General features: G+C 44.4%; 2 protein-coding genes across 2 annotated transcripts; one reads left to right on the top strand and one right to left on the bottom strand.

Annotated features, from left to right (window-relative positions):
• Window positions 1-1827: 1827 nt before the first annotated feature.
• Window positions 1828-14150, bottom strand: spg21 (SPG21 abhydrolase domain containing, maspardin). The gene is made up of 9 exons (XM_004574072.6): window positions 13934-14150; window positions 13731-13793; window positions 8166-8327; window positions 5882-5962; window positions 3487-3632; window positions 3301-3409; window positions 2752-2859; window positions 2521-2661; window positions 1828-2314 (listed from the first exon to the last, which is right to left on the bottom strand). Exons 2-9 carry the CDS (start codon window positions 13791-13793, stop codon window positions 2204-2206), a joined length of 921 nt encoding a protein of 306 aa, XP_004574129.1. The 5' UTR covers window positions 13934-14150; the 3' UTR covers window positions 1828-2203.
• Window positions 14151-14476: 326 nt separating this feature from the next.
• On the top strand, window positions 14477-21972 carry pdcd7 (programmed cell death 7). Its single transcript, XM_004574071.6, has 5 exons — window positions 14477-16117; window positions 16488-16626; window positions 19041-19271; window positions 19359-19446; window positions 21542-21972. Exons 1-5 carry the CDS (start codon window positions 15254-15256, stop codon window positions 21684-21686), a joined length of 1467 nt encoding a protein of 488 aa, XP_004574128.1. The 5' UTR covers window positions 14477-15253; the 3' UTR covers window positions 21687-21972.
• The last annotated feature ends 94 nt before the right edge of the window (window positions 21973-22066 follow it).

Genomic DNA, 22066 nt, shown 5'->3' with positions numbered 1-22066 from the left:
ACACTCCAAATATAGTTACATAATTATAGTTACATAACAGACATGTTTTTGAGTCTCAGCTTTCAGTGTATTCTTTCAGGATATGTTCTGTCATCAATGTCATAAAAGAGCTGGAGCTGATGTGAGGTGTGGTGCTTTCATGTGACAAATTTTGCTGTGAACAGGCAACAAGAGGTCAAAGTAGATCTCCATGCAGGTGAAACAAGCCATCTGTTATGTTGCGGGTAAGATTGACCCAGAACAGAAGTGATGTCACATGTCATCTGCATCACTACAGAAAAAAAATCAAAATTATAAAAGAAAATAGTAAAATAATCAATGCCAGTGTTTCTGACACTTTTAAATGAGTAAACATGCCCAGGGAACATAATTGGTGTTCCTTGAAACCAACATAACAGAGAAAGTCAGAGTGCTGGTGAACATCCACAGGAGACAGCAGTGGTAGATGATCATTTCCATGGTCAAGAGAAACCCCTTGAGAACAACCAAGTGAACAAAACTCTCCAGGAGGAATAACAATATCCAAGTGTACCATAAAGACAAGACTTCCAGCTCTGGAAAAACATCCTTTGGCAGATGAAGACAAGATCAATCTACCCGAGTGATGGTGTGGAAAACCTCATGATCCAGAACATGCCACAGCCCCTTTAAACACAGTTCAGGCAGTGTGATGGCTTGGGCATGCATGGTAGTGAGTGGCACTGGCACACTGGTGTTTATTGATAATGTGACAGAATTCTGAGGCGTCGATTGCCTGATCTTCACTTATTGAAAGGAAAGGCCCACAAAAGAGCAACTGGAACTGCAGTAAAGGCCTGGCAGAGCACAAAAGAGGACACCCAGCATCTGCTGATGTCCATGAATCAAAAACTTCAAGGGTTTTCTACCAAGTATTAGAAATTTCCATTTTCTGTCATATAATTTGTCCGATTACTTTTGAGCGCCTAAAACGAAGCGATTGGGTTACAAAGAAATGTTTTAGCTCCACAATTTAAAATTCATCATGTACAGAACCCAAATTAGAAAAATGTCCGTCTAAATATTTCTGGACCCAACTGTATTTACAGCATCTAGACAGCTGACACTTTGACTTCACAGCCTCACCTGAAGTGGCTGTAGTTGCCAATGTCACTGAAACGTGCTTATTTCAAAGTGTAATCGTCTCCAGGGATGCGTCTCCTGCTACAGTGACTGTAGCACCACTACTCCAGCACTTACTGTGTCGCAGGCCTTTTAGAAGCAAATCCCGCCACGTCGCTTCATGACATTTTTCAGGCAGTTACTTTGAAAAACAGATCGAAGTAGAGGTGGGGGGCAGGATAAACTTCAACCCTGACCAGTGGGACATGAAACTGGTCAGCCACCTGTCAGATCTGATAAAAACCAACTAAATGTGCTTTTCCCTGCAGGTCTACTTACAGCACCATGAGTGTTTGCACAGATTTCAGTGTAGAAGTATGTCTGGTTTATAAAAATGCTATAAGGCACTGTTAGGCAGAGGGCAGGCCTCAGGTTGCTCCACACCAGATGCTGCTGGACTGCACCACAGATGACTGTTCAGACCTGCATGAGGATGGATTCCTGACTCGGCATGTGCCCAGGCTGAGATGCACTGCGTCATCCTCGGGTGATTTCAGAGTCCACATGATAACGTTTTCATGGCTTGGGATGAGCTAGAAAAGCTTTGCGCATTAGTGACGCCTGAAGTTGTCCACAACATTTGTGTCACTTAAGAGTCCAACTGCTCACATTGTACAGAAACCATGTAAAGTGTATTTTCACGTCCATGAGACAAACAAACAAACAGCTGCACATGTGACAAAGACACTGGACAAAAACGTCATTTTATCTTAAGGAGTTATACAAACATTTCATGAATCCTTCTGTTCATCTTGCTATTAACATGACACCAGTTTACTGCTGGTGGTGTTAACTATCCTCCGTCCCAAACAGGCGTGAACACAGTCCAGGCAGTACAAGTGACACAGAATCATTCCACATAAGGCAGAGTGTTAGATGTTTTTAAGCAAAGCGCAGTGCAAAAGTCCCATTTGTGTCCAGGTCTTCTTTAATCAAAATATTGCTTCATGTGTTCAATAAAAAATAATCTCAGGTTACGTGCTGGTTAGCTGTTGAACTCCACAGAAAATCTGCCAGCGTCCTGTGAAACCTGCTCAGAAAGACCCGAGCTGTGGATGCCAGCTCACTGGTAGTCTTCAGAGTCCTGGTTACTGCTCATCTCCAGCTCCTCAGCGCTCACCATGGCAGGGTTTATAGCAGCGTACCTTGTCCCGTGAAACTGGCGCATATGAATCTGTAGACAAGTTAAAACAACGTCAGCTGACAGCGTACGACACACAACGACATGATCAGTGAGCGAGCACAGCTCATCCAACATGAAAATCATCCTCCGTCATCTAAAGCTGCAACAGACTATCCTGCCTGCAGAAGACGAGTTCGGCTAGAATGTGTTTGTGGAGAAGTGCTACACAGGAAACAGACCTGGAAGAAACAGCCTACCTGTATGTAGAGGTTGACCTCAGCGCTCCTGCACAGGTACGGGAAGTTTCCTCCCGTTTTCAGGTGCGCTCTTCTGGCGTTAGGATACAGCTTATACATCTCCTCTTTGGCTTCCAGTGACAGAGCGCTCTGATCAAACACCTCAACATCCAGAGGAAACACCACATCAGGTGACAGGAGCAGCTGAATGGGTTCTGCTATACTTCATGACAACTCTGCTTTAACACTTACATCTATGATGGTCACAGCAACGTCCTTTATCTTGTGTGGCTCCACATACGAGTTCTGACAATTGAGCGTTAGTCGCGATGCTAACTCACTTTGGTTCAAACTCTCCAGCTGCGGGACCAGGAGGGGAGACAGGAGAGAGGTGCACAAGGTTACACTGCTGTGTTCACAGTGGGCAGTCGGAGGGTCACCCACCCACCTCTGGCTCTATTCAGACACGGCTGATGGAGCACAAGGATGTCACTGCACTGGTTTAAAGAAAGCTGTCGGCAGCAGTTCAGGCTGTGTCGATAAATAAAAGGTGCTCAAATCAAATATTGAGGTTTAAGAATTGTATACACTGAGTTTCAGCCTCATATACTGGGTTTCCGTATATATTTGTATAATTGTTGCACCCATTTTCCAATTTCTTAATTAAATGGTCCTGTTCTTCAGCCTGAAAGAACACCGTGTTTAGCAAAGTGAAATATCTCTGCCTTGGAAAAGCTGATCGAGCAGTAAGGTATTCTGTGGTAACAACACTGTACAAGTAACAGACGCGCACACACTTACCCTGTCTACCATGAAATCAATTGCATCTGCCATTTTAGGGTCCACAGGTCCTTTTGCAAAGTTTCCCAGAACAATCTTCTTCAGCAGGAACGCTGGCATCAACCAGAAACTGAGGGACAACACAACACACATGAAATTGACCAAACACTTTGATCCATCCACCATCCATCCATCCATCAAAAGCACCTGTTTGCAGTCCATGTCTGGTTAAAGATGGAGGTGTCGCTGAATGAGTTGCAGAGGATGAGCGAGTGCACTCGGGGAGACTTGTGTGTATACTCAGCAAACTTCTGAGCCAAGAATCCTCCCAGAGATGCTCCAAACAGATGTACCTGAAGAGTCACAGCAACACCGTCACACACTCGAGGCACACCTCGAAGCGGCCATGAGCTCTGCACCTTAATACACGTTCAGTTAAAAACAACATGTGAACGGTAACCAGCAGGAGTGAGTGAAAGCTGTCCTAGTTTTGGGTAAACATCTGTTCATACTGTGGCCATGATGGCGAGTGCCAGCGGTGTCCAACAGCAGGTTTCACGAGGTCGCAGTTCCAGCCATTCAGATGTAGCTCTGCATCCATATTCATGTCATGATTACATCCACACGCCTGCCACTGTCAGCAGTTCTGCTCTGGTGTGAATGGACTCCGCTACACACACTTTCTATCACAGTATCTGCAGAGTGCAGGAACTGCTTTCCCCACAAGGGGGCACTGTGGTGGTTCCTGAAGCACACTGCTCATTAGCCTAACCTGTGTTTTAGACCCTGGCAGAGTTCTGCATGACCTCCGTTTCTGCTCTCAGCTCACGGTCAGGGTGCTCGCACTCATAAGCTGCGGTTCTAGTGCTTTGGCCAAATCCACTGAGCGGGATCAAAGCCGACTGAAGCCTGACTGACACCAGCATGTAGGGATTTCAAAACCCGACAGCCTTCCATAATATTGTTTGTGTGTAGGCATTTATGAGTTCTTACTGAGATAAGGTGACAGCGCAGTTTAAAAACAATGATTATTACAGAGCCCAGTGCAGTCAGAGCCCTCTCTTTCTTGACCACGGTTGAGGTAAAGTTGTCAGCAGGAGGTGGGAGGACTGTTTGATCACAACTAGGGCTGCCACGATTAGTCGACCAGTCACGATCACGTTGACTATCAAAATCGTCGACGACTAATTTAATAGTCGCTAAATTGAAGCTTTGTAAGATCCTGAAAGACGCAGGAATAAGTAGCAGGATTTAAGAGTGTAATAACGGACTGAAACAGGAGATGGCAGCACTGCATGTACAAGGATGCCAGCTGTCGTCTAATGCCAAAGAAGAAGAAGCTGTATTGTAGCTGTGTCCAAATTTAAGGGCCGCATCTTTTGGAGGCCGTTATGTTACAGCAGGGGTCTCCAATCCCAGTCCACGAGGGCCGATGTCCCTGCAGGTTTTAGATGTGTCCTTGATCCACCACAGCTGATTTAAATGGCTAAATTAGCTCCTCAACATGTCCTGAAGTTCTCCAGAGGCCTGGTAATGAACTAATCATGTGATTCAGGTGTGCTGACCCAGGGTGAGATCTAAAACCTGCAGGACACCAGCCCTCGCGGACTGGGATTGGGGACCCCTGCGTTACAGTGACGTGACAAAGGCCATCCAAGTTCAAAGACTCATCCAAATGCGTCCTCCTTTCCCCCAGATTTGAAGGATGGCTCAGGTGTGTCCTTTGTGGCCCAACCTATCCCACAATTCATAGCACGGCCCAGCCAATTCCAGTTTCCCACAATGGTGGCAGCTACTTAGTTTTAATATTACTCTTTCTGGGTCATGAAATAAACTTTTAAGATATTTTGCAATATCTTAAATATCTTTCTAACATCTTAAATATGTAGCAGTGTAAAATTAAAATATCTGCCCGGTTTATCAAGACATCACATGTTTGCAAAAGCGCTCCGATGTTTTCGGAGACGTCTGTTACCCACCAGCTCGACAGCGAGCCGGGGTTCAAGGCTCCTTAGAGCCGGCAAGAACAGTGAACTCCCAGCACATCGTTTTCAGACTGTGCGCAGTCTTTAGCTACTCAGATTAAACTTGATATAGAAGTCATTTAGATAACTTAAAATGTTATTGTTTGGCTTTTTCAGTGTTTTATTTGTTCCTGAATAACTCTGTTTGGCTGAGATTAAAGTTTAAACACAGCTGAATAAACGTCAAACAGAAAACTGATTAAACTGAAGTGTGAGATGGTCGAGAGTTTACTTCAGTGTCCTGTTATATTTTAGATAGCAAGGAGCAGACGGCCGAGTTTATTAACCTCCAGAGAGACAATCTGCAAATTTCATTAAAGTTTAATAAACTATCATCTTGTCTTTATTGTTAGTTAGCACACACCTTACACACTTAAAGCTGTAAGCTAAGGATAGTTATATAAGAGCAGATGCTGCTGGTGCAATAAGCTGTACGTCCAATGGATGATGATCTGATTAGTCGATTCATCGCAAAAATAATCATTGACTAGTTGACTGTCAAAATAACCGTTTGTAGCATAATCACAACTCTGGTCTACATACAGATCAGTCACCGTCAACACAAAGTACGGCCTTACTTTATCCAGTTGCAGATGATCCAGAAGCTTCCTGAAGCCATCGCAGAACTCCATGAGATCCCAGTAGACGGGATACTGCAGCTGCAAATCACAGCACCAAAACAACGCCATCACATTCAGTTAGTGGTGTCAGGCATATTCCATTATCTGGTTAGTAAGTTTGTACTTGGAACAAACTGTGTGGGGTTAGCAATGAACATTTCAAGCAGGTCCATCATGTCCCCGACTCAGCGGCAGACACTCCCACAGTTTCACAACTTCCTGACTCGGGCTGGGTATCGTCACTGATTTCTAGAATTGATTTGATCCCGATTCACAAGGTCCCGATTCGATCCACGACTCAATTAGATCCAATTTTAACTCAGACATTCAGAAATATTATGATTCTGATCATTTATCAGTACTGACACTTGTGAGACTTCATCAGAGGTGTGAGCATCACAGCAGAGGCCTTGTGTCAAAGTAACTGAGGATAAAACAGAAAAACATGAAGGAGATTTTCCTGGCCTGGCTTTTTATAACAGATAACCTTAAAAACATTCTGCAGTAGAACAAAAATGAAAGAAAACCATGAATCAACATCTGAATATTACCTGATGCTGCTGAAGTGAAGCAGAGCAAAGTTACAGAGGTTTGATTAGAAACACAGCTGAGCGTTTTGCAATTTGGCATAATTTTAAAAAGTTTGTATTTCTTCAGTATGACACAGCAGAAATGAGGCTTTGTTGTTGGAAGTCATTAAAAAAAAAAAAAAACAGCGGTGGACAGCGATGTTTGACTGGTGGGTAATTAGCAAGTAAATAATGCAGAAAACAGGAAACTGAGCTGTTCAGGGATTTTACCGTGGTGGCAGCAAAGCAGCAGAAGTCAGAGGGAATTCATGACGATGTTATCAAACATGAAGTGTAGTTTGAATCTTTTGGTTTCGTGAATGTTGGTCGGAAAGTGAGAAAACCTGCAGCATCAGAATCTGTGAGCTGTCGGCTCACAGATGCACCTGATGCGTCAGGTCCACGCTTTGTGTTTGTGCTGAATCCGCTCACCTGCTCTCATTTACTGTTTTAGCTGTTTGCTGGTTGATGAAATGGTTTTGTGAGGTTTAACCTAGGGCTGGGCGATAGGACCTAAAATCCATTTCACGGTATAATTTGAAGCATGTGCGGTAATGACTTACATCGTGATATATTCTGTTCTTCTGTATAACATGTTTTCCACACTACAAGGGGCAAAAGCCTTTAATTTTCTCAAAGATCGACAGTGCGCCTCATGTATGAATTCTGGTTGTGCTCACTGACCTCGAACCGATTTTATGCGGTACCCGCTAGCTTCCACCTAAACATGACATAGCATGTTCTGACTGAGAGATTTCTGAAGCATTCAAACGTTCGGCTCTGCTATCACTTCCAACATAAATGAAGACAGGAAACTAAACAGCAGTGACGTTTGCAGGGTTACTGAAGTTGGGCTAGCTGCTATATAATGATGTGCTACGTGATCGCTAGCTACACAGCTATGTTAGCATAATATAAACAGTGAAGCTGGAGGATGAACGCTAACTTTTTTTCCCCCACTCGATAAAATTTAACGTGGGGGTCTGATGGTCAGGGACAAATGTAATCGCATGGCAGGATGCTGTAAACGGACCAAACTTCAGTCTGGAGAACAACTGAGATGATCCATCCACAATACGAGGTTAGTCATTAATATACTGCAACAACATGGGAACAGAGAGGAGAATTCAGCATTAATGAATCGATGGTACGGAACTGGAGGAAGCGCAGTTTTTGGCTTTCCCCATATTTCAAAAGTACTTCATCTCTTTGCTATGACTGTCGCCCGGCATAATTTGCAGATGATACTGCTTGCAGCCGCTCCCATGCTTTCGTCCAAAACAGGCGCAGCTTAATGACACCATCAACATGCGTTATCGCGGTAGAGCGGTATAGTCAAAATCCGTGGGCCAGATTTATATAGTTTCTGCCGCCCACCTGTAGTTTAACCTGAGATTCTGGTGTTTCTGGCAAAATACATTTATATTTAAAAATCGATTCAGGATTGAATGAATCGATATTGCTTTATCCAAGGTAAAATTGATTTTAATCGGAAAATCAATTATCAAAACCCACTCCTAATCCCGACTGAGGCTTTGTGCTACTGTGGCAGAGCGTCTCATCTTCCAGTAGCAACTGGACTTAATATGTTATTCAAAGAACTGCCAAAGAAATTTGAGAAAGACTATCCTGTGCAGAGTTACTGCACACAATAGTCCACCGGGATCGCTCACCGAGATGACTCTGTAGCCCCAGCCCGTCAGAGCCAGCACCTGCTGGAAGAACACCTCCGCTGTGCCGCTGACTGGAGGGAGGAAGATGATGGGACAGCGGACACTCTTTGGTCCAGCGTCGTACAGTGACCACACCTTACTGTCATCGTCATCAACAATAATCTGAGGAGAGAAACACATGACAGAGACCAGCTGCCTATTTAAAACAACATGCCAACAGAAAGACTGCAGCTCTTAAAGGTTGTGATGGAGACTAGGGCTGGGCGATATGACCCAAAATTCATATCTCGATATTTTTTTTTAAGTTTTAAGTTAAGAACAAAAAGAGAGTTCTAGTCACACTGTGTCCCAGATGTCACACGGGCACTTTTATTTACATACAGCGTAGATGTACATGAAGAAATTACTCAAAAATAAATTATCAGCATTTATTAAATAATCATGGTCCATAAATAAAAGAAAACAATGTTGTTTTTGTGCATAACAAAAAGCTCACAATTGTGCAGTCAAAATGTAAACTAATAGACGCTGAGCATAATAACAAAGAGACAGATTTCACAGCTGCACCACGTCTCTGAACAGGTGCCATTTGTGGTCCTTATACACACAGTACGGTAATATTACGTTGAAGCACAGTACGTATCACTCCGCGAGGCTCCTCCTCGGTAGCTGTAATCCTCCGACAATCCATCAAGCAGTGCAGCTCCGTAGCTTAGCAAAGTCATATTAAAACATTTTTTGACAGATTGCTGAGCGCCGTGTTCCACATAAAATCGGTTCGCGGTCAGTAAGCACAACCAGAATTCATACATAAAGCGCACTGTCGATTTGAGAAAATGAAAGGATTTTAGGCCGTGCAGCCCCTCCGGGCTGCATGTCGTTAGCGCGGTTAGCTCGCTAACACGTTGACACTGTCCAGCCCCACGCACGGGGCGATCCGCGGTAACTCGCTAACGGAGATTTTCCTCTTTCATCTTGTCATTGGCTGCAGGTGAAGCTATGGGGGAGGGGGAGTTGTGTTCAGTGAAGGAGAGGCGAGGCCGAGTAACGTTGCGTAGAGACAAAAGTGGACGAAAGAGGCAAACCTGCGGCTCCACAAGTATAATTATAACGTAACAGACTATATCGATATAATCACATCTTATATCTCGTATGAAAATATATCGATATTTTTAAAAAACTCGATATATCGCCCAGCCCTAATGGAGACCAAACATTTTACAGTTGCCGTTTCCTGAGCCCATTCAGTCACATCTCTGTTTTTCAAAAGCATTCATTATATGTTCTGATTTTTGTACATTTTATATTCATTTCATCATTCAGCATGAATGTGATGCCAGGTTCTTTGTTGGCCATTCTACGTGCCGCCCATCTGTGACTAAATGCTCACTACATGTATCCATGTTGGAGTTTTATTACAGCGTTCACTAAATACAGAATGATGAGTGCTGCAGGCCTGGCTCATGTTACATATATGCTGCGGTAAACGGACTGCTTCTACTCTACCCAAACATTTTTCTATGCATGTGCTTTCTATCCAGCATTCATTCTGTTGGATGCCTCGGTATATGCTGTTATTTTTGGGCCTCTATTCTGAGTGCGCCTACATAATTTTTGCAAATACAAATGTTGCATTTTGAGGAGAAAATTATTTTGAGTGAAGAAAATTCATTGCTGCTTGCAAGAAATGTATTTCAGTGTTTGCTATTATCCACACACACACACACACACACACACACACACACACAAATTCTGATTGGCTGTTTTGGTGTCCAATCAGCTCGCTAGCTACTGCATTCCAGAAACACTGTCCAAAGTGTAGCTGAATCCAGTGGAGTGGTTTGGTTTAAACTAGATTAAAACCCATTTTTGGGTAGTGTCTTTAATTATTTTAATTTAAAATATATAATTTTTAAGACCATTGTTGGTTTTATTCTAGTTTAAACCAAACCACTCCACTGGATTTGGCTAGTAGCTAAATCTTTATCTAATATCTTTTATCCTGTCTTTCTCTTCTCACCCCAACCAATCACAGCAGATGGCCCCGCCCCTCCCTGAGCCTGGTTCTACAGGAGGTTTCCTCCTGTTAAGAGGGAGTTTTTCCTTCCCACTGTCGCCAAAGTGATTGCAATAAGTTTCTTAATTATTTTGTGGATAAGGTTGCTAGTTTGAGACCTCCGACTCTACCTATTGCTGACCCAGCCATGCATGGTTCTTGCTCAAGTCTGTTCTCTGCTTTTCTACCAATTGTTTTATCTGATTTAGAGAAACTTGTGTTGAATGCTAAACCGTGTGGCTCTCCAAATGACGTTGTTCCTCCCCGTTTTCTTAAAAAGGTATTTCCTATCATCGGACCACATATTCTGAACATTATTAATACTAGTCTTTTGTCTGGTCAAGTACCTAGGGAATTTAAGCATGCAGTCATACATCCTTTACTTAAGAAACCAGGCTTAGACAGTTCAGTCATATCAAATTTTAGACCCATCTCTAAGCTTCCCTTTCTTAGTAAGATTCTGGAAAGGATTGTTTATACTCAGTTGATGGACTACTTGAATGACTCTAAATTGTCAGAAATCTTTCAGTCCGGCTTTAAGCCATTCCACAGCACGGAGACAGCCCTCGTAAAAGTTATGAATGACATCCTGATAGCGACAGACCGTGGTAAATATGCAGTGCTGGTCTTGTTGGACATGACAGCTGCATTTGACACTGTGGATCACGATTTGCTGATCTCCCGCTTACAGCACTGTGTGGGAATTACTGGTTCGGCACTTTTGTGGTTAAAGTCCTATCTTTTAAATAGGACATTTTGTGTTAAGTTGGGGTCGGCCTCATCCTCTGTGGCCCCTCTGCTTTGGGGTGTTCCACAGGGATCTATTCTTGGGCCGTTATTGTTTTCATTGTACCTCTTGCCTCTTGGCGCGATTTTCCGAAAGCATAAAGTGCCATTCCATCTATACGCAGATGACTGCCAGCTCTACTTACCTCTTAGTCATTCTGATAGTCTCCCAACTGGACCTCTGCTTGACTGCCTTACTGATGTCAAAGCATGGATGGCAAAAAACTTTTTAAATTTTAATGATCGGAAGACAGAAGCAATTTTATTTGGCCCAAATCGTTCTTCTCATACTCTGGATGTTGATCTTGCAGCTTTGACTTCCCAACTAAAGAGTTCGATCACAAATCTCGGAGTTAAAATTGATTCTGCACTCACCTTTGATGACCATGTAAACGGGGTGGTAAAATCAGCATTTTATCACCTCAGACGTTTATCAAAGGTTAAGCTCTTTCTTTCCAAGCGTGACTTGGAAAGCGTTATTCATGCCTTTATTACCTCACGTTTAGATTATTGTAATTCTCTTTTAACAGGGGTTGGGCAGGGCACTTTGTCACGCTTGCAATTAGTGCAAAATGCTGCGGCACGATTTTTAACTGGTAGAAGAAAATTTGATCACATCACTCCGATTTTGGCCTCTTTACACTGGCTTCCAATTGAATTCAGGATCCGTTTTAAAGTCCTTTTATTGGCTTTTAAATCCCTAATGGTCTGGCACCTGTTTATTTGTCTGATTTGTTGAAGCCCCACGTCCCCACTCGTTCCCTTCGGTCAGCTGAGCAGTTGCTGCTTTCAGTCCCAAAGTCACGGCTGAAACTTAGAGGAGACCGAGCGTTCTCTGTTGCCGCGCCGATGCTTTGGAATAACCTTCCTCTCCATATTAGACAGGCTGCATCAGTGCCAGTTTTTAAGTCTTTATTAAAAACCTATTTTTATTCCCTGGCTTTTAACTCTGTGGGTAACTGACATTTTTATTTTATTTTTTTTATTTTTTATTGTTTTTTAACTTTATTGCTATGTCTGGTTTTATTACTATGTGCATATTAGTATTGTACAGCACTTTGGTCTACCAGGTGTGTTTTTAAAGTGCTATATAAATAAATAAATAAATAAATGATGATGATGATGGCTTATGGGGGAGGGGGGGGGAGGTCATATGATTTTTGGGGTTTTCTCTGCATGTACTATTGTAGGGTCTACCTTATAATATAAAGCACCTTGAGGCGACTGTTGCTGTGATTTGGCACTGTGCAAATAAAATTGAATTGAAATTGAACACTTTTTACTCTCTACTGCACAAATATGGGCACTGCACAGCTGTGGATTAAATGAAGCTTGGAAACAAAAGATTTTTTATCGTCCATGCCGCCCTAGTTTAGCTGTCCGAGCACGTGATGCTGAAAGCAGCGGCCCTGTGACTACTGCACACAACATCAGTATAAATGTGACCATGTGACAGATGGCTGACTGACCAACATGTGTTAAGGACAGAAGCCTTCAGTGCTCACATGACAACAAAGCAGGAAGTCTGCAGTGGCAGAAAGCCTCATGCACACCAGATCTGAGGACAGCCAGGCATTCAGTAGCTCACAGACTAACCACTTGGAGCCTAACTATTTCCTGGCACGGCGACAGAGTGAACCCATGTTCAGACAGCACCACCAACAGCAGTGTGTTAGTGTGAGCAGAACTAAGCTGCTGTGACTCTCCCTGGAGGAGTGTCACTGGAACTAAAGAGAAGATATCGTGATGAAGAGCAGCTCTAACACATGGACGGGGGAAACGTGGTACATACTAGCACATAGTAGTACTAATGTACTAAAGTACTAATGTAGTAAAACTAGTTTGTGGTGCAACTCAAATGCGGCTGCACCAAAATCCTGTGGATCATATGAGATGTTGTCATGTTCAGTGCCAAAGGTCACACCGAGCACACGACTGGTGATCTGACCACAAGAATGCTTGTGCATCCACGTGTAACCCTCCATGTATTCATGTGCACTGTCACAATCACTATGACATTTCAAAATGAAATACACTGCCATGTCAGAAACACACGTATAACAACATAAACAACTCCAAACAACGTTTTTAGAGCGTTTCCTGCTCAGTCATCTCTGAAAACTCAGACATGGATGATGATGATTCTGAAATTATACCTTCATATATCACATACATTTACTTTTAAAGTCCTATCCACCCACCTTTCCCCACTTTAAAGTCCGAGGCCAAATTTGAACATGAGCATTTAAAAACTATTAAAGAAAAAAGTCTAAATTGTCTTACATCAAAATCAGGGTCTGTAATTTAGAACAGACGTTAAAAAAAACCTCAAAGTTGTGTTTCTAATGCCACTTCCTGTAAACTCTCCCCGACTCCTCCAGGGTATGCTCGCAAAAATATTTAACAATCATTTTGTAATTAGTCGAACTACATGTGCAAACTCTAGACTGCCTACTGACATTTTTGTTTTCATACTGCTCAATCCAGCACGAAAGTTAAATAAAAATGGCTTTTTCTTCATGTTGTGGTTCAGTGGAGCAGAAGGCCTCGGTGAGCTCGGATCATAGTTTCGGTTCCAGCCCGCCTCCGCCATGCACCTGTACTAAACAGTAACCTGGCTTCTAACCGCAAGCGAGTTTGTTTTTCCTCGCAGGCACAGAGAGGACATAACAAGTGTGTACTTCCTTAATGACGCAGTGGGCCGAGCAGCTCTGTGTACTCACTCTCTTCAGTGGCACCGTGCTTCTGAACCAGTTGTAGTCCGGAGACACTTTAATCTCGTCCATCTGTGGACACACAAAGTAGCAGTCACAGGATGGCGGCGTGCTTCGGCCGGGGGAGGTTCGGGGAGAAAACACCACCCGCCGCGGCTACCTGCTGTTAGCTCCGCGGCTAACTGCACGAGAGCACCGGCTAAATGACTTACCACAGATGTTCACCGCGGCCCGAGACGCCGTGACGCCGCTGTTCCCGTGCTACCCGTGGACGTCAGTCACCGTATTCGAGACTCCAGGTCCATGTCGGGGTACCGTTTCTTAAGCGGCCGCCTGCTCATGTGACTCTGCTTTCACACACTTCCGTAAAAGCTCCTGGCTGCCGCGTTCACCTCCGCGCCACTTCTTCTATTGGTTTAATGAAGAATGAATCGAAAGCTTCCAGCGCAGCGCCCCCTGCTGTTTCCTTTCAAGCTAATAATCTAATTTATCTAACGCAAATATGGCGTAACTGCTCCAGGTTTGTATTATCTGCAGTGATGAGGATAAAACACAGAAAAACATGAAGGAGATTGTCTTGGCCTGTTTTTATAGCAGCCAACCGCCTTAAAAGTATTCTGCAGTAGAGCGATAAGTAAGCAAATCATGCAGAAAACAGATTTTTGATGGTAAACTGTTCTTGGAGCACAACGAGAGAGAGAGAGAGAGAGAGAGAGAGAGAGAGAGAGCTGTGCAGGAAGCGTGATATTATTGCGGTGGAAGCAAAACAGCAAGAGTGAATCTGTGACGATGTTTTTCAAACATGAAGTGTAGTGTCGTCTCCCAATTCAGGGGGTGAATCTTTCGGACCGATTTGAAAGCTGATTATGTCACAGCGAGACAACGAAGGCTGCTGCAGAAGCAGATGAAGAATATCGAAAAACTAAATGTTAACCCTTTGCACATTTCATGTAATTTTGCTTGGCAGTTTACTTATTTTTACTGTTTGTCCTTTTTTGTGCTCCTTTATTTCATCTGCACTTGTCTGTTTGTGACGTCTGCACTGTGCCGTGTTTTTGTTATTCAATAAATGCATTGCAAAAAACAACAACAACAAAAACAAATGCGTCCTCCGGATTTGAAGATGGGTCGGGGGTATCCTTCGTTGTCCACGCTATCCCAGGATTCATAGCATGGCAGAAGAGTAAGCTTTTAATAGTAAGTACTCAGTTTTATGTCACTCATTTATGCGGCGAAACAAACGTTTTAAGAAGCCTTGCACTTCCGGCCTGCGAAGGCCATGTACGTCGAAGGATGCCCCAAGAGCACCTGGCTGCAGCCACTGTGGAGCTCCACAGTACAGTGTACCTTCTCAAGGATGCGGCCCCTGAGTGGCTGAGTTCCACATTTCCGCCTGTAGGTGGCGATGATGCAGCCGCAAGTTGGTTACTACACAAACATTTAGAACTAAAGAAGAAAGTCGCCGCGTACTGTTCTGTTTCAGCGGTGTCGTTCCGAGTTTTCTTCAAGGATACGGTGACTGTTACCAGGCCATGGATAGCTCGTACCGCTCAGACACTTCGGGCTATAACAGCAGCTATGTGCACTCGCAGTACAGTCACCCCGGGCTTCACGAAGCGCGGGAGCCGGACCTCACGGCTCCACAGTGGACGCCTCCGCCGGCTTACGACGCTCGTCCCTTCGGTGTGGGTTTCACGGGGCCACCTTTTGCCCAACCTTATGGATTTGACCCCTCTGTGCCCCCGCCTGGTTTCGGCTGCCCACCCCCCGGACACCTCCTGAACGCGCCACTCCCAAGCATCCCCGGAGCCCCCCAGCAACTCCAAACACGGCCTCACGCTCCTCGCTGTGACCGTGAGCTAGCGTCAAACCGCAGCCACACGGAGCACCGCGGCCCGGTAGCGACACGGGATCCGGACGATGATGTGACCCGGCAGAGGAAGCAGGACACGAAATGGGTCAGACAGTTCTTACAGGCCACAGGGAAGAAGAGCTGCGGGAGGCTACAGAGCCAGCACTCGCCGCAACTGAGCTCCATCTCCTCCCTCAGACAGGCTCTGTACGGGGCAGCTCAGCTCATTTCACGGCTGGAAGACCTTTGTCACACTCTGACTCACTCTCTGCACGGTGACGGTGAGTGGACGCACTCATACTTAAGGGCTTTAGGCATCAAGGCAGAGCTGGCGGACAAAGCCAGACTTCTCGCCGACACCTCACGGTTAGGTGAGCTGAAGGCTCAAGTGTCCCGGGCTGCTTGCAGGAGGCTCCGCAGACTCAGAGCCAGGAGAGAAGCAAAGACGGAGGAGAAAGACGCGGAAGAGCGCAGGTCTCTCAAAGAGACCGCTGTAGACAAATGGAGGATGAAACTGATGCAGGAAGTGGAGGAGAAGAAAAAGGTATGAACGATTTTGTCAGCCACGTGTTTAAAGAGTTAACTGTTACACTTCCCGTGGCTGTAATCATGGCCAGGGTTTCATATTATGAAGCCAACTGCATGTTTGGGACAGTTTGTTCCACTTTTGGCTCAGATCATAGTGCTGCAAAGACTGTGTTTATGAGCGGCAGCCAATCAGACTGCAGCAAGCTTAAAGAGCGGTTGGTACTGAAACAAGAGGTGCTCCAAAGCGCTTGTGTCAGGGCTGCATCAAGTATGGAGAATGAAACGCTCTGAAGAGGGCTCATTATGGCCACAGCTTGTTCCGGTCATAGCGCCTGTCGTCCTGTGTGGTGTTGTTCCAAATGCTAACATCAGTGTTTGTGTTGCAGGAGAAGGAACTGAAGATGGCTGCAGACTCTGTCCTTTGTGAAGTTAGGAAGAAGCAGGCGGATGTGAAGAGGATGCAGGACATCCTGAGATCCCTGGAGAAGCTGCGTAGGCTGAGGAGAGAAGCGGTATCCAAGAAAGGTGGGAGTAGGTGTTGTATCGAGCTGGATGCACTCTCAGAGTGGACTCTCCCCCTGTCTATCAGGTTGCAGCAAACCTGAATCTTTCTTATTAATTTATGCTGGAGTCTTTAATGCTTTAGTATTGAATGGGCTTTGCAGACTTCACCATGGTTACAGTTGGACAATTTTTCCGAGCCTTAAAAACATTTGACAGACCCCCAAAAGTCGTTGGTGGCGTTTGAATGTGTTCTTACTTAAAGACATGTTATTTGCTATAATGATTAGGGGTGACATACATTATTTTTCCTGAGATGACACAAAAATGGGTGTCTGGTGGGATGCTACGAAAGAATATTTGAGGACGAGGATTATTTCCTTAGCTTCCTTTTATGAAGAAGACAGCTAATGAAAATATCACCACACAGGAATCTCAGCTAAAAGGAGGCTTTACATTCTTATACTAAGAACAAGGCTATGTTAGATAGCCTTTGATTGTGCTGAATGGGATTATTTGTTTAAGACATTAGAAAAAGTTGGCTTTGGCCTTCGTTTTGACACATGGGTTTATATTGGTTGCATTTTATTCACAGAGATCCATGAGACAAGGTTGCCCCCTCAGCCCTGGGTTGTTCACAACTGCCATAGAACATTTGGCACAAAAGTTGAGAAACAACATGAAAGTTGCTGTGGACAGCAATCATCATAAACTTATTTTATATGCAAATTCATAACATGACATGGGCAGAATAATGCCCATGTTAGGACAGTCCCCTTATACTTTATTCAAACAGTGGCAATTTTGGTGGTCCTCAGATGGTCTCAGATACTCCTGTATACAAATTGCCTCCGACTATACTGATATGGTCAAAGCAAACATGAGACCAATGCTGGAAAAAATTGGTAGATTGTTTAGAATAAACCTTACACAATGATGACTGCACATTTGATTTATTATATAATATCTAGTATCCCACTTATATATTCAAGATTCTTACTTTAAAGAACTGGATAGTTTGATTCAGCAGTTTCTCTCGGGCAGGTCAAGTCAAGTGGCCTTGTTGTCAGAAAGTTTCTCCGAGACCTGGTGCTACATATTACATATAACAGGCAATCAACAAAAGACTATATAAAGTACAAGTGTGCCAAAATTGCAAAACAAACAGTGCAACACCAGAACTATACAGACACAGGACAGTGCAGTCACAACACTGCAACAATGACAGTGGGTTGTGCAAAAAGTGTGTGTATGAGGAAAAAAAAGTGCTTGTGGTAGGTGTGTGTCAGTCCACTCATTGAGTGTTCAGGAGTTTGATGGCTTGGGGTTTGGTTCCCAAACTTTTTTTGCTGGGCCCCCCTTTGTTTTGCAAGAAAAATGTTCGCCGCGCGCGCACGCACACACACACACACACACACACACACACACACACACACACACACACACACACACACACACACACACGCCCATATTTTGGTTTATTTCACACCTCAAACATTTAGTAAACAGTTAAGCAAATACAAGTAATCAGCAATAAATTACAGGTAGTAATAAAATAAACTACTAACTCTTTCACGCTGCGTCCGCACCTACACGGGTGATTTTGAACACGCAGCTGTTTCGTCCACGTAAACGACGTTTCGAATCAAAACTGAAATTTTTTTTAAACTCTTTTGCTGTAACTGCTGTCCTGCTGTAACTTTACTGTATAAAGAGCTCACATCTCCAACATGTCAGGAGTATTTAGTCATTATGAGAAGTGTTTGTGAACTAAAAATCAAGAATGTGGGATCCTGTTTGTCCGTGATTTAAACAGCCCAGCGCTGCTCCTGACGCAGGGAAAAGCAACCCTGCAGGGAGACCTACCTCAGCACCTGTGCAGGTGAAGCCAAAGGGCAGATTTGCTTCACCATATTTTCTAGTCTTTGGCTTAGAATGAAGTTGGTTTGGAAACATATTCAGTGACGCTTCATCTCCTGCTTTGCGTTTGTGTGGGCGCCCCGTGCTAGCAGTGTCCAAGCATTTTGTTTTTGTTTTTTTTCCCCTTTTCATACTGCACCCCCCTGCAATGGCTTTAAACTCGCACATAGATTCAGACATGAGACATGTGACTCCATTTATGCCAGGTGTCGTGGAAGTTTAACACTGAAAAGTACAGCACTTCTTTAAATACAGGTCATCCTTGACCCCTCAGAGAAAGAGAGAGTGTCACCTAAAGACTGCTTCCTGCCTCATCCCACCACTTCCTGAGAGATATTAGAACAAAAATCTCCACCTGTCGAATCCCCCCACACGGCCCCTGGGTGTCTCCAATGTCCTCACGAAGCCTAGTTGAGCATGCAATAAAGTTGAAACTAAATGCTGTCCCGCATGAATTCAACTGAGTGACACAGAAGCGAAACGTGTGATAAATAATAAAATACATTTCCATCACACAGGCATTGTGACTGAGTTGCAAAACGATGAGGTGTTCAGCAGCACCCTGGAGCAGCTGAGACTGGTGATAAAGAGGAGGACTGTAGTTTACTCGGCAGAGGAGAAGGCCCTGATGGTGATGCTGGAAGGAGAGCAAGAGGAGGAGAGGAGGAGAGAGCGGGAGCGCCGAGTGAGGAAGGAGAGAGAGCGACAACTGCAGAGGAAGCACAGAGTAGACTCCATGCTGTTTGGGGGTATGGCTGTGCACGTGTGTGTGCGCGTGTGTGCGTGCACAGGATATGACTGTGTTGTCATCCACTCCTGTTGTGTTTGTTTGATAGAGGAGTTCCCAGGCAGCTGTGCCCTGCAGCCCTTCAGAGACTATTACAGCCAGGCGGAGCACTCGCTGCCTGCGCTCATCCACGTCAGGTCAGTCTGCTCGTCACACATCTTTGTACACTTTGCTTTCTCTGTTGGGCTCTTTGTGAGGAAAGTGTAGAAAATATGAATAATAATATAATAATAAATTTTATTTATAGGCGCCTTTCAGACCCTCAAGGTCACCTCACAGTAGCACGTAAACAATACCATAAAAAACATAAGAAAAATGTACATATAGCAAACATGGTAGATAAAATCTAGACATAAACAGTCATAAAAGTATAAAAGCAAATATAAAAACTGAGCAGGTAAAAATGGCCTAAGACAGATCAGGTGTATGCAGTTCTAAACAGATGGGTTTTGAGTAGTGATTTAAAAGTGGTGAGACAGTGTGTGGTCCGGAGAGCAAGTGGGAGTGCATCCAAAGTCTCGGGGCAGAACAACTAAAGGCTCTGAGTCCAATGGTAGTCAGGCGAGCAGGTGGAACTGACAGAAGGGAAGCTGAAGAAGAGCGGAGTGTACGGAGGGGTGAGTATGGAGAAGATCGGATAGATATGGAGGAGCGAGGTTATGAAGCCCTTTGAAAGTGAGAAGCAGGATCTTGACACGGAGGTGAACTGGGAGCCAATGGAGCTGTTTAAGAACAGCTGTTATATGTTCAGTGGATCTAGTTCTGGAAATAATACGAGCAGCTGTATTTTGAAACAACTGCAATTTATGGATGATTTATGAGGTAAACCATAGAGAAGAGAATCACAATAATCCTGACGAGATGTGAAAAGAGCATTGACAAGTATGGCGGTACTGTGTGGTGTGAGTGAGGGACGAAGACGGTTAATATTACGGAGATGAAAGTAGGAAGACCGAGTGATATTATTTATATGTGCTGTGAAGGACAGAGTGCTGTCGAGGATGACACCAAGACTCTTAACCTGAGGGGAGGGTGTGACATCAGAGTTATCAATGGATAACAAAAGACTGGTTGGAACTGGAGTCAGTTTTGATCTGGAGCCTATTAAAATTCTGTTTTATTGCCATTAAGTTTAAGAAAGTTGTGAGTAAACCAGAGCTTGATTTCACTTAAACAGTCAGAAATGGATGTGGGTGGGAGAGTAGCTGTGGGTTTGGAGGACAGGTAGAGCTGGGTGTCATCTGCATAGCAGTGAAACTGGATGTTATGCTTCCTAAAAATATTACCTCGGGGTAGGAGGTAGATGATAAAAAGTAAAGGACCCAGGACAGAGCCTTGGGGTTCACCGGAATTAACTGGAGTAGATACTGATCTGTGACGGAGTAATTGAACAAACTGTGAGCGGCCAGAGAGATAAGAGGTAAACCAGGCGAGTGCTGAACCATTGATGCCAATAGATGCTAATCTGTGAAGGAGGATGCGGTGGGAGATGAGTCCAGAGTCAGCTGCAAGCAGAAGATCATTGGAGATTTTTACCAGAGATGTTTCTGTGCTGTGACATGAACTGAAGCCAGACTGAAACTGTTCGTACCGGTTATTGACAGTGGTTAAACTGGCATCTTATGAAAACATGGCTCGTGGTCTATTAGATAAATATTATCAGTATAACTGTATTTGGTCTTCTTTCACCAGTTGGCTCTTTGCCACTTGATGTACATGTAGGTAAGTGAGTAGTGGTTGGTGTGTGCAGAACAGAGTACAACAGTGTCCCAGCCTGAGTTGGCTGGGACGTCCACTCTGGGGAAGCGTGGCAGCGGTGTTGAATGTGGATGATCCTTCTCGCTGCAGAATGAAGGGCTTGGGAATGACAGCAGCTGCTGACATCCTCTTCCTCGGCACCGTGTTCAACATACCTGAGTGCTGCAGACCTTCAAACTTCTGCTTTCCTCGAGGTGTTCACACTGATGATGATGAGCTAACTAAGTGTGTGTTACTCCCACTCTTCATTCCAGTGGCAGCAGCAAGGCTCGTGTGGGGACGTAACAGCTGCAGTTGCGTCTGGTGTTTGCATTTATCATAGTTTTGAATGTTCCCACATGTATAATGTTAGAAGTGACAGAGAGAGGACTCGTATGGCAAAAACAGCTGTTCAATAAGAGAACGAGCTATGATTCGTATACCAGCAGTTTGACTAATAACATGAGTTCTGCCACCCACGTATTTGTGTTTCAGAAAAGAATGGGACACATGTTTGGTGGCAGTAGATCATCCTGGTAGTTCATCCGTTCCTCAGAGCTGGGTCCTGCCGAACCCCCCATCAGACCAGGCCTGGGCCTCCGCCCTGCAGACGAGTGACACGGACTGTGAGAACCTCTGACTGGTCCTCGGCTGCACAGTGCAACAACCAGGTGACGGTGACAAAGATGGCCGCAGCTTACCTGGAGCTTTCAACGCGCTTCCATCGACACTTAGACGAGAGGAGCAGCAGTCTCTGCATTTGAAACGGATGTAAGCCTTCTTGGGACAACAGGAAGTGTTTTATCTGTGAGGTGCAGCGTGGAACAGCCCACAGTATGGACTTATGCCTGTTTTCTTTACTCAGTAACAGTTTGTATTTTACTCTGATGAATTTTCTAAAGACAAAATAAAATGAACAATATGAAGTTGTCACGCAGTTTATTATCCACAGCAACATATTACTCATGGTTCAGTGCCCATGTGTTTAGGAGAAAGTGTCACCTGTAGCCCGACTCACAT

This window comes from Maylandia zebra, linkage group LG9 (assembly GCF_041146795.1).
Source record: "Maylandia zebra isolate NMK-2024a linkage group LG9, Mzebra_GT3a, whole genome shotgun sequence".
NCBI lineage: Eukaryota > Metazoa > Chordata > Actinopteri > Cichliformes > Cichlidae > Maylandia > Maylandia zebra.
Note: the sequence above shows the minus strand (reverse complement) of the source record. Positions and strands in the feature narration are given on the sequence as shown.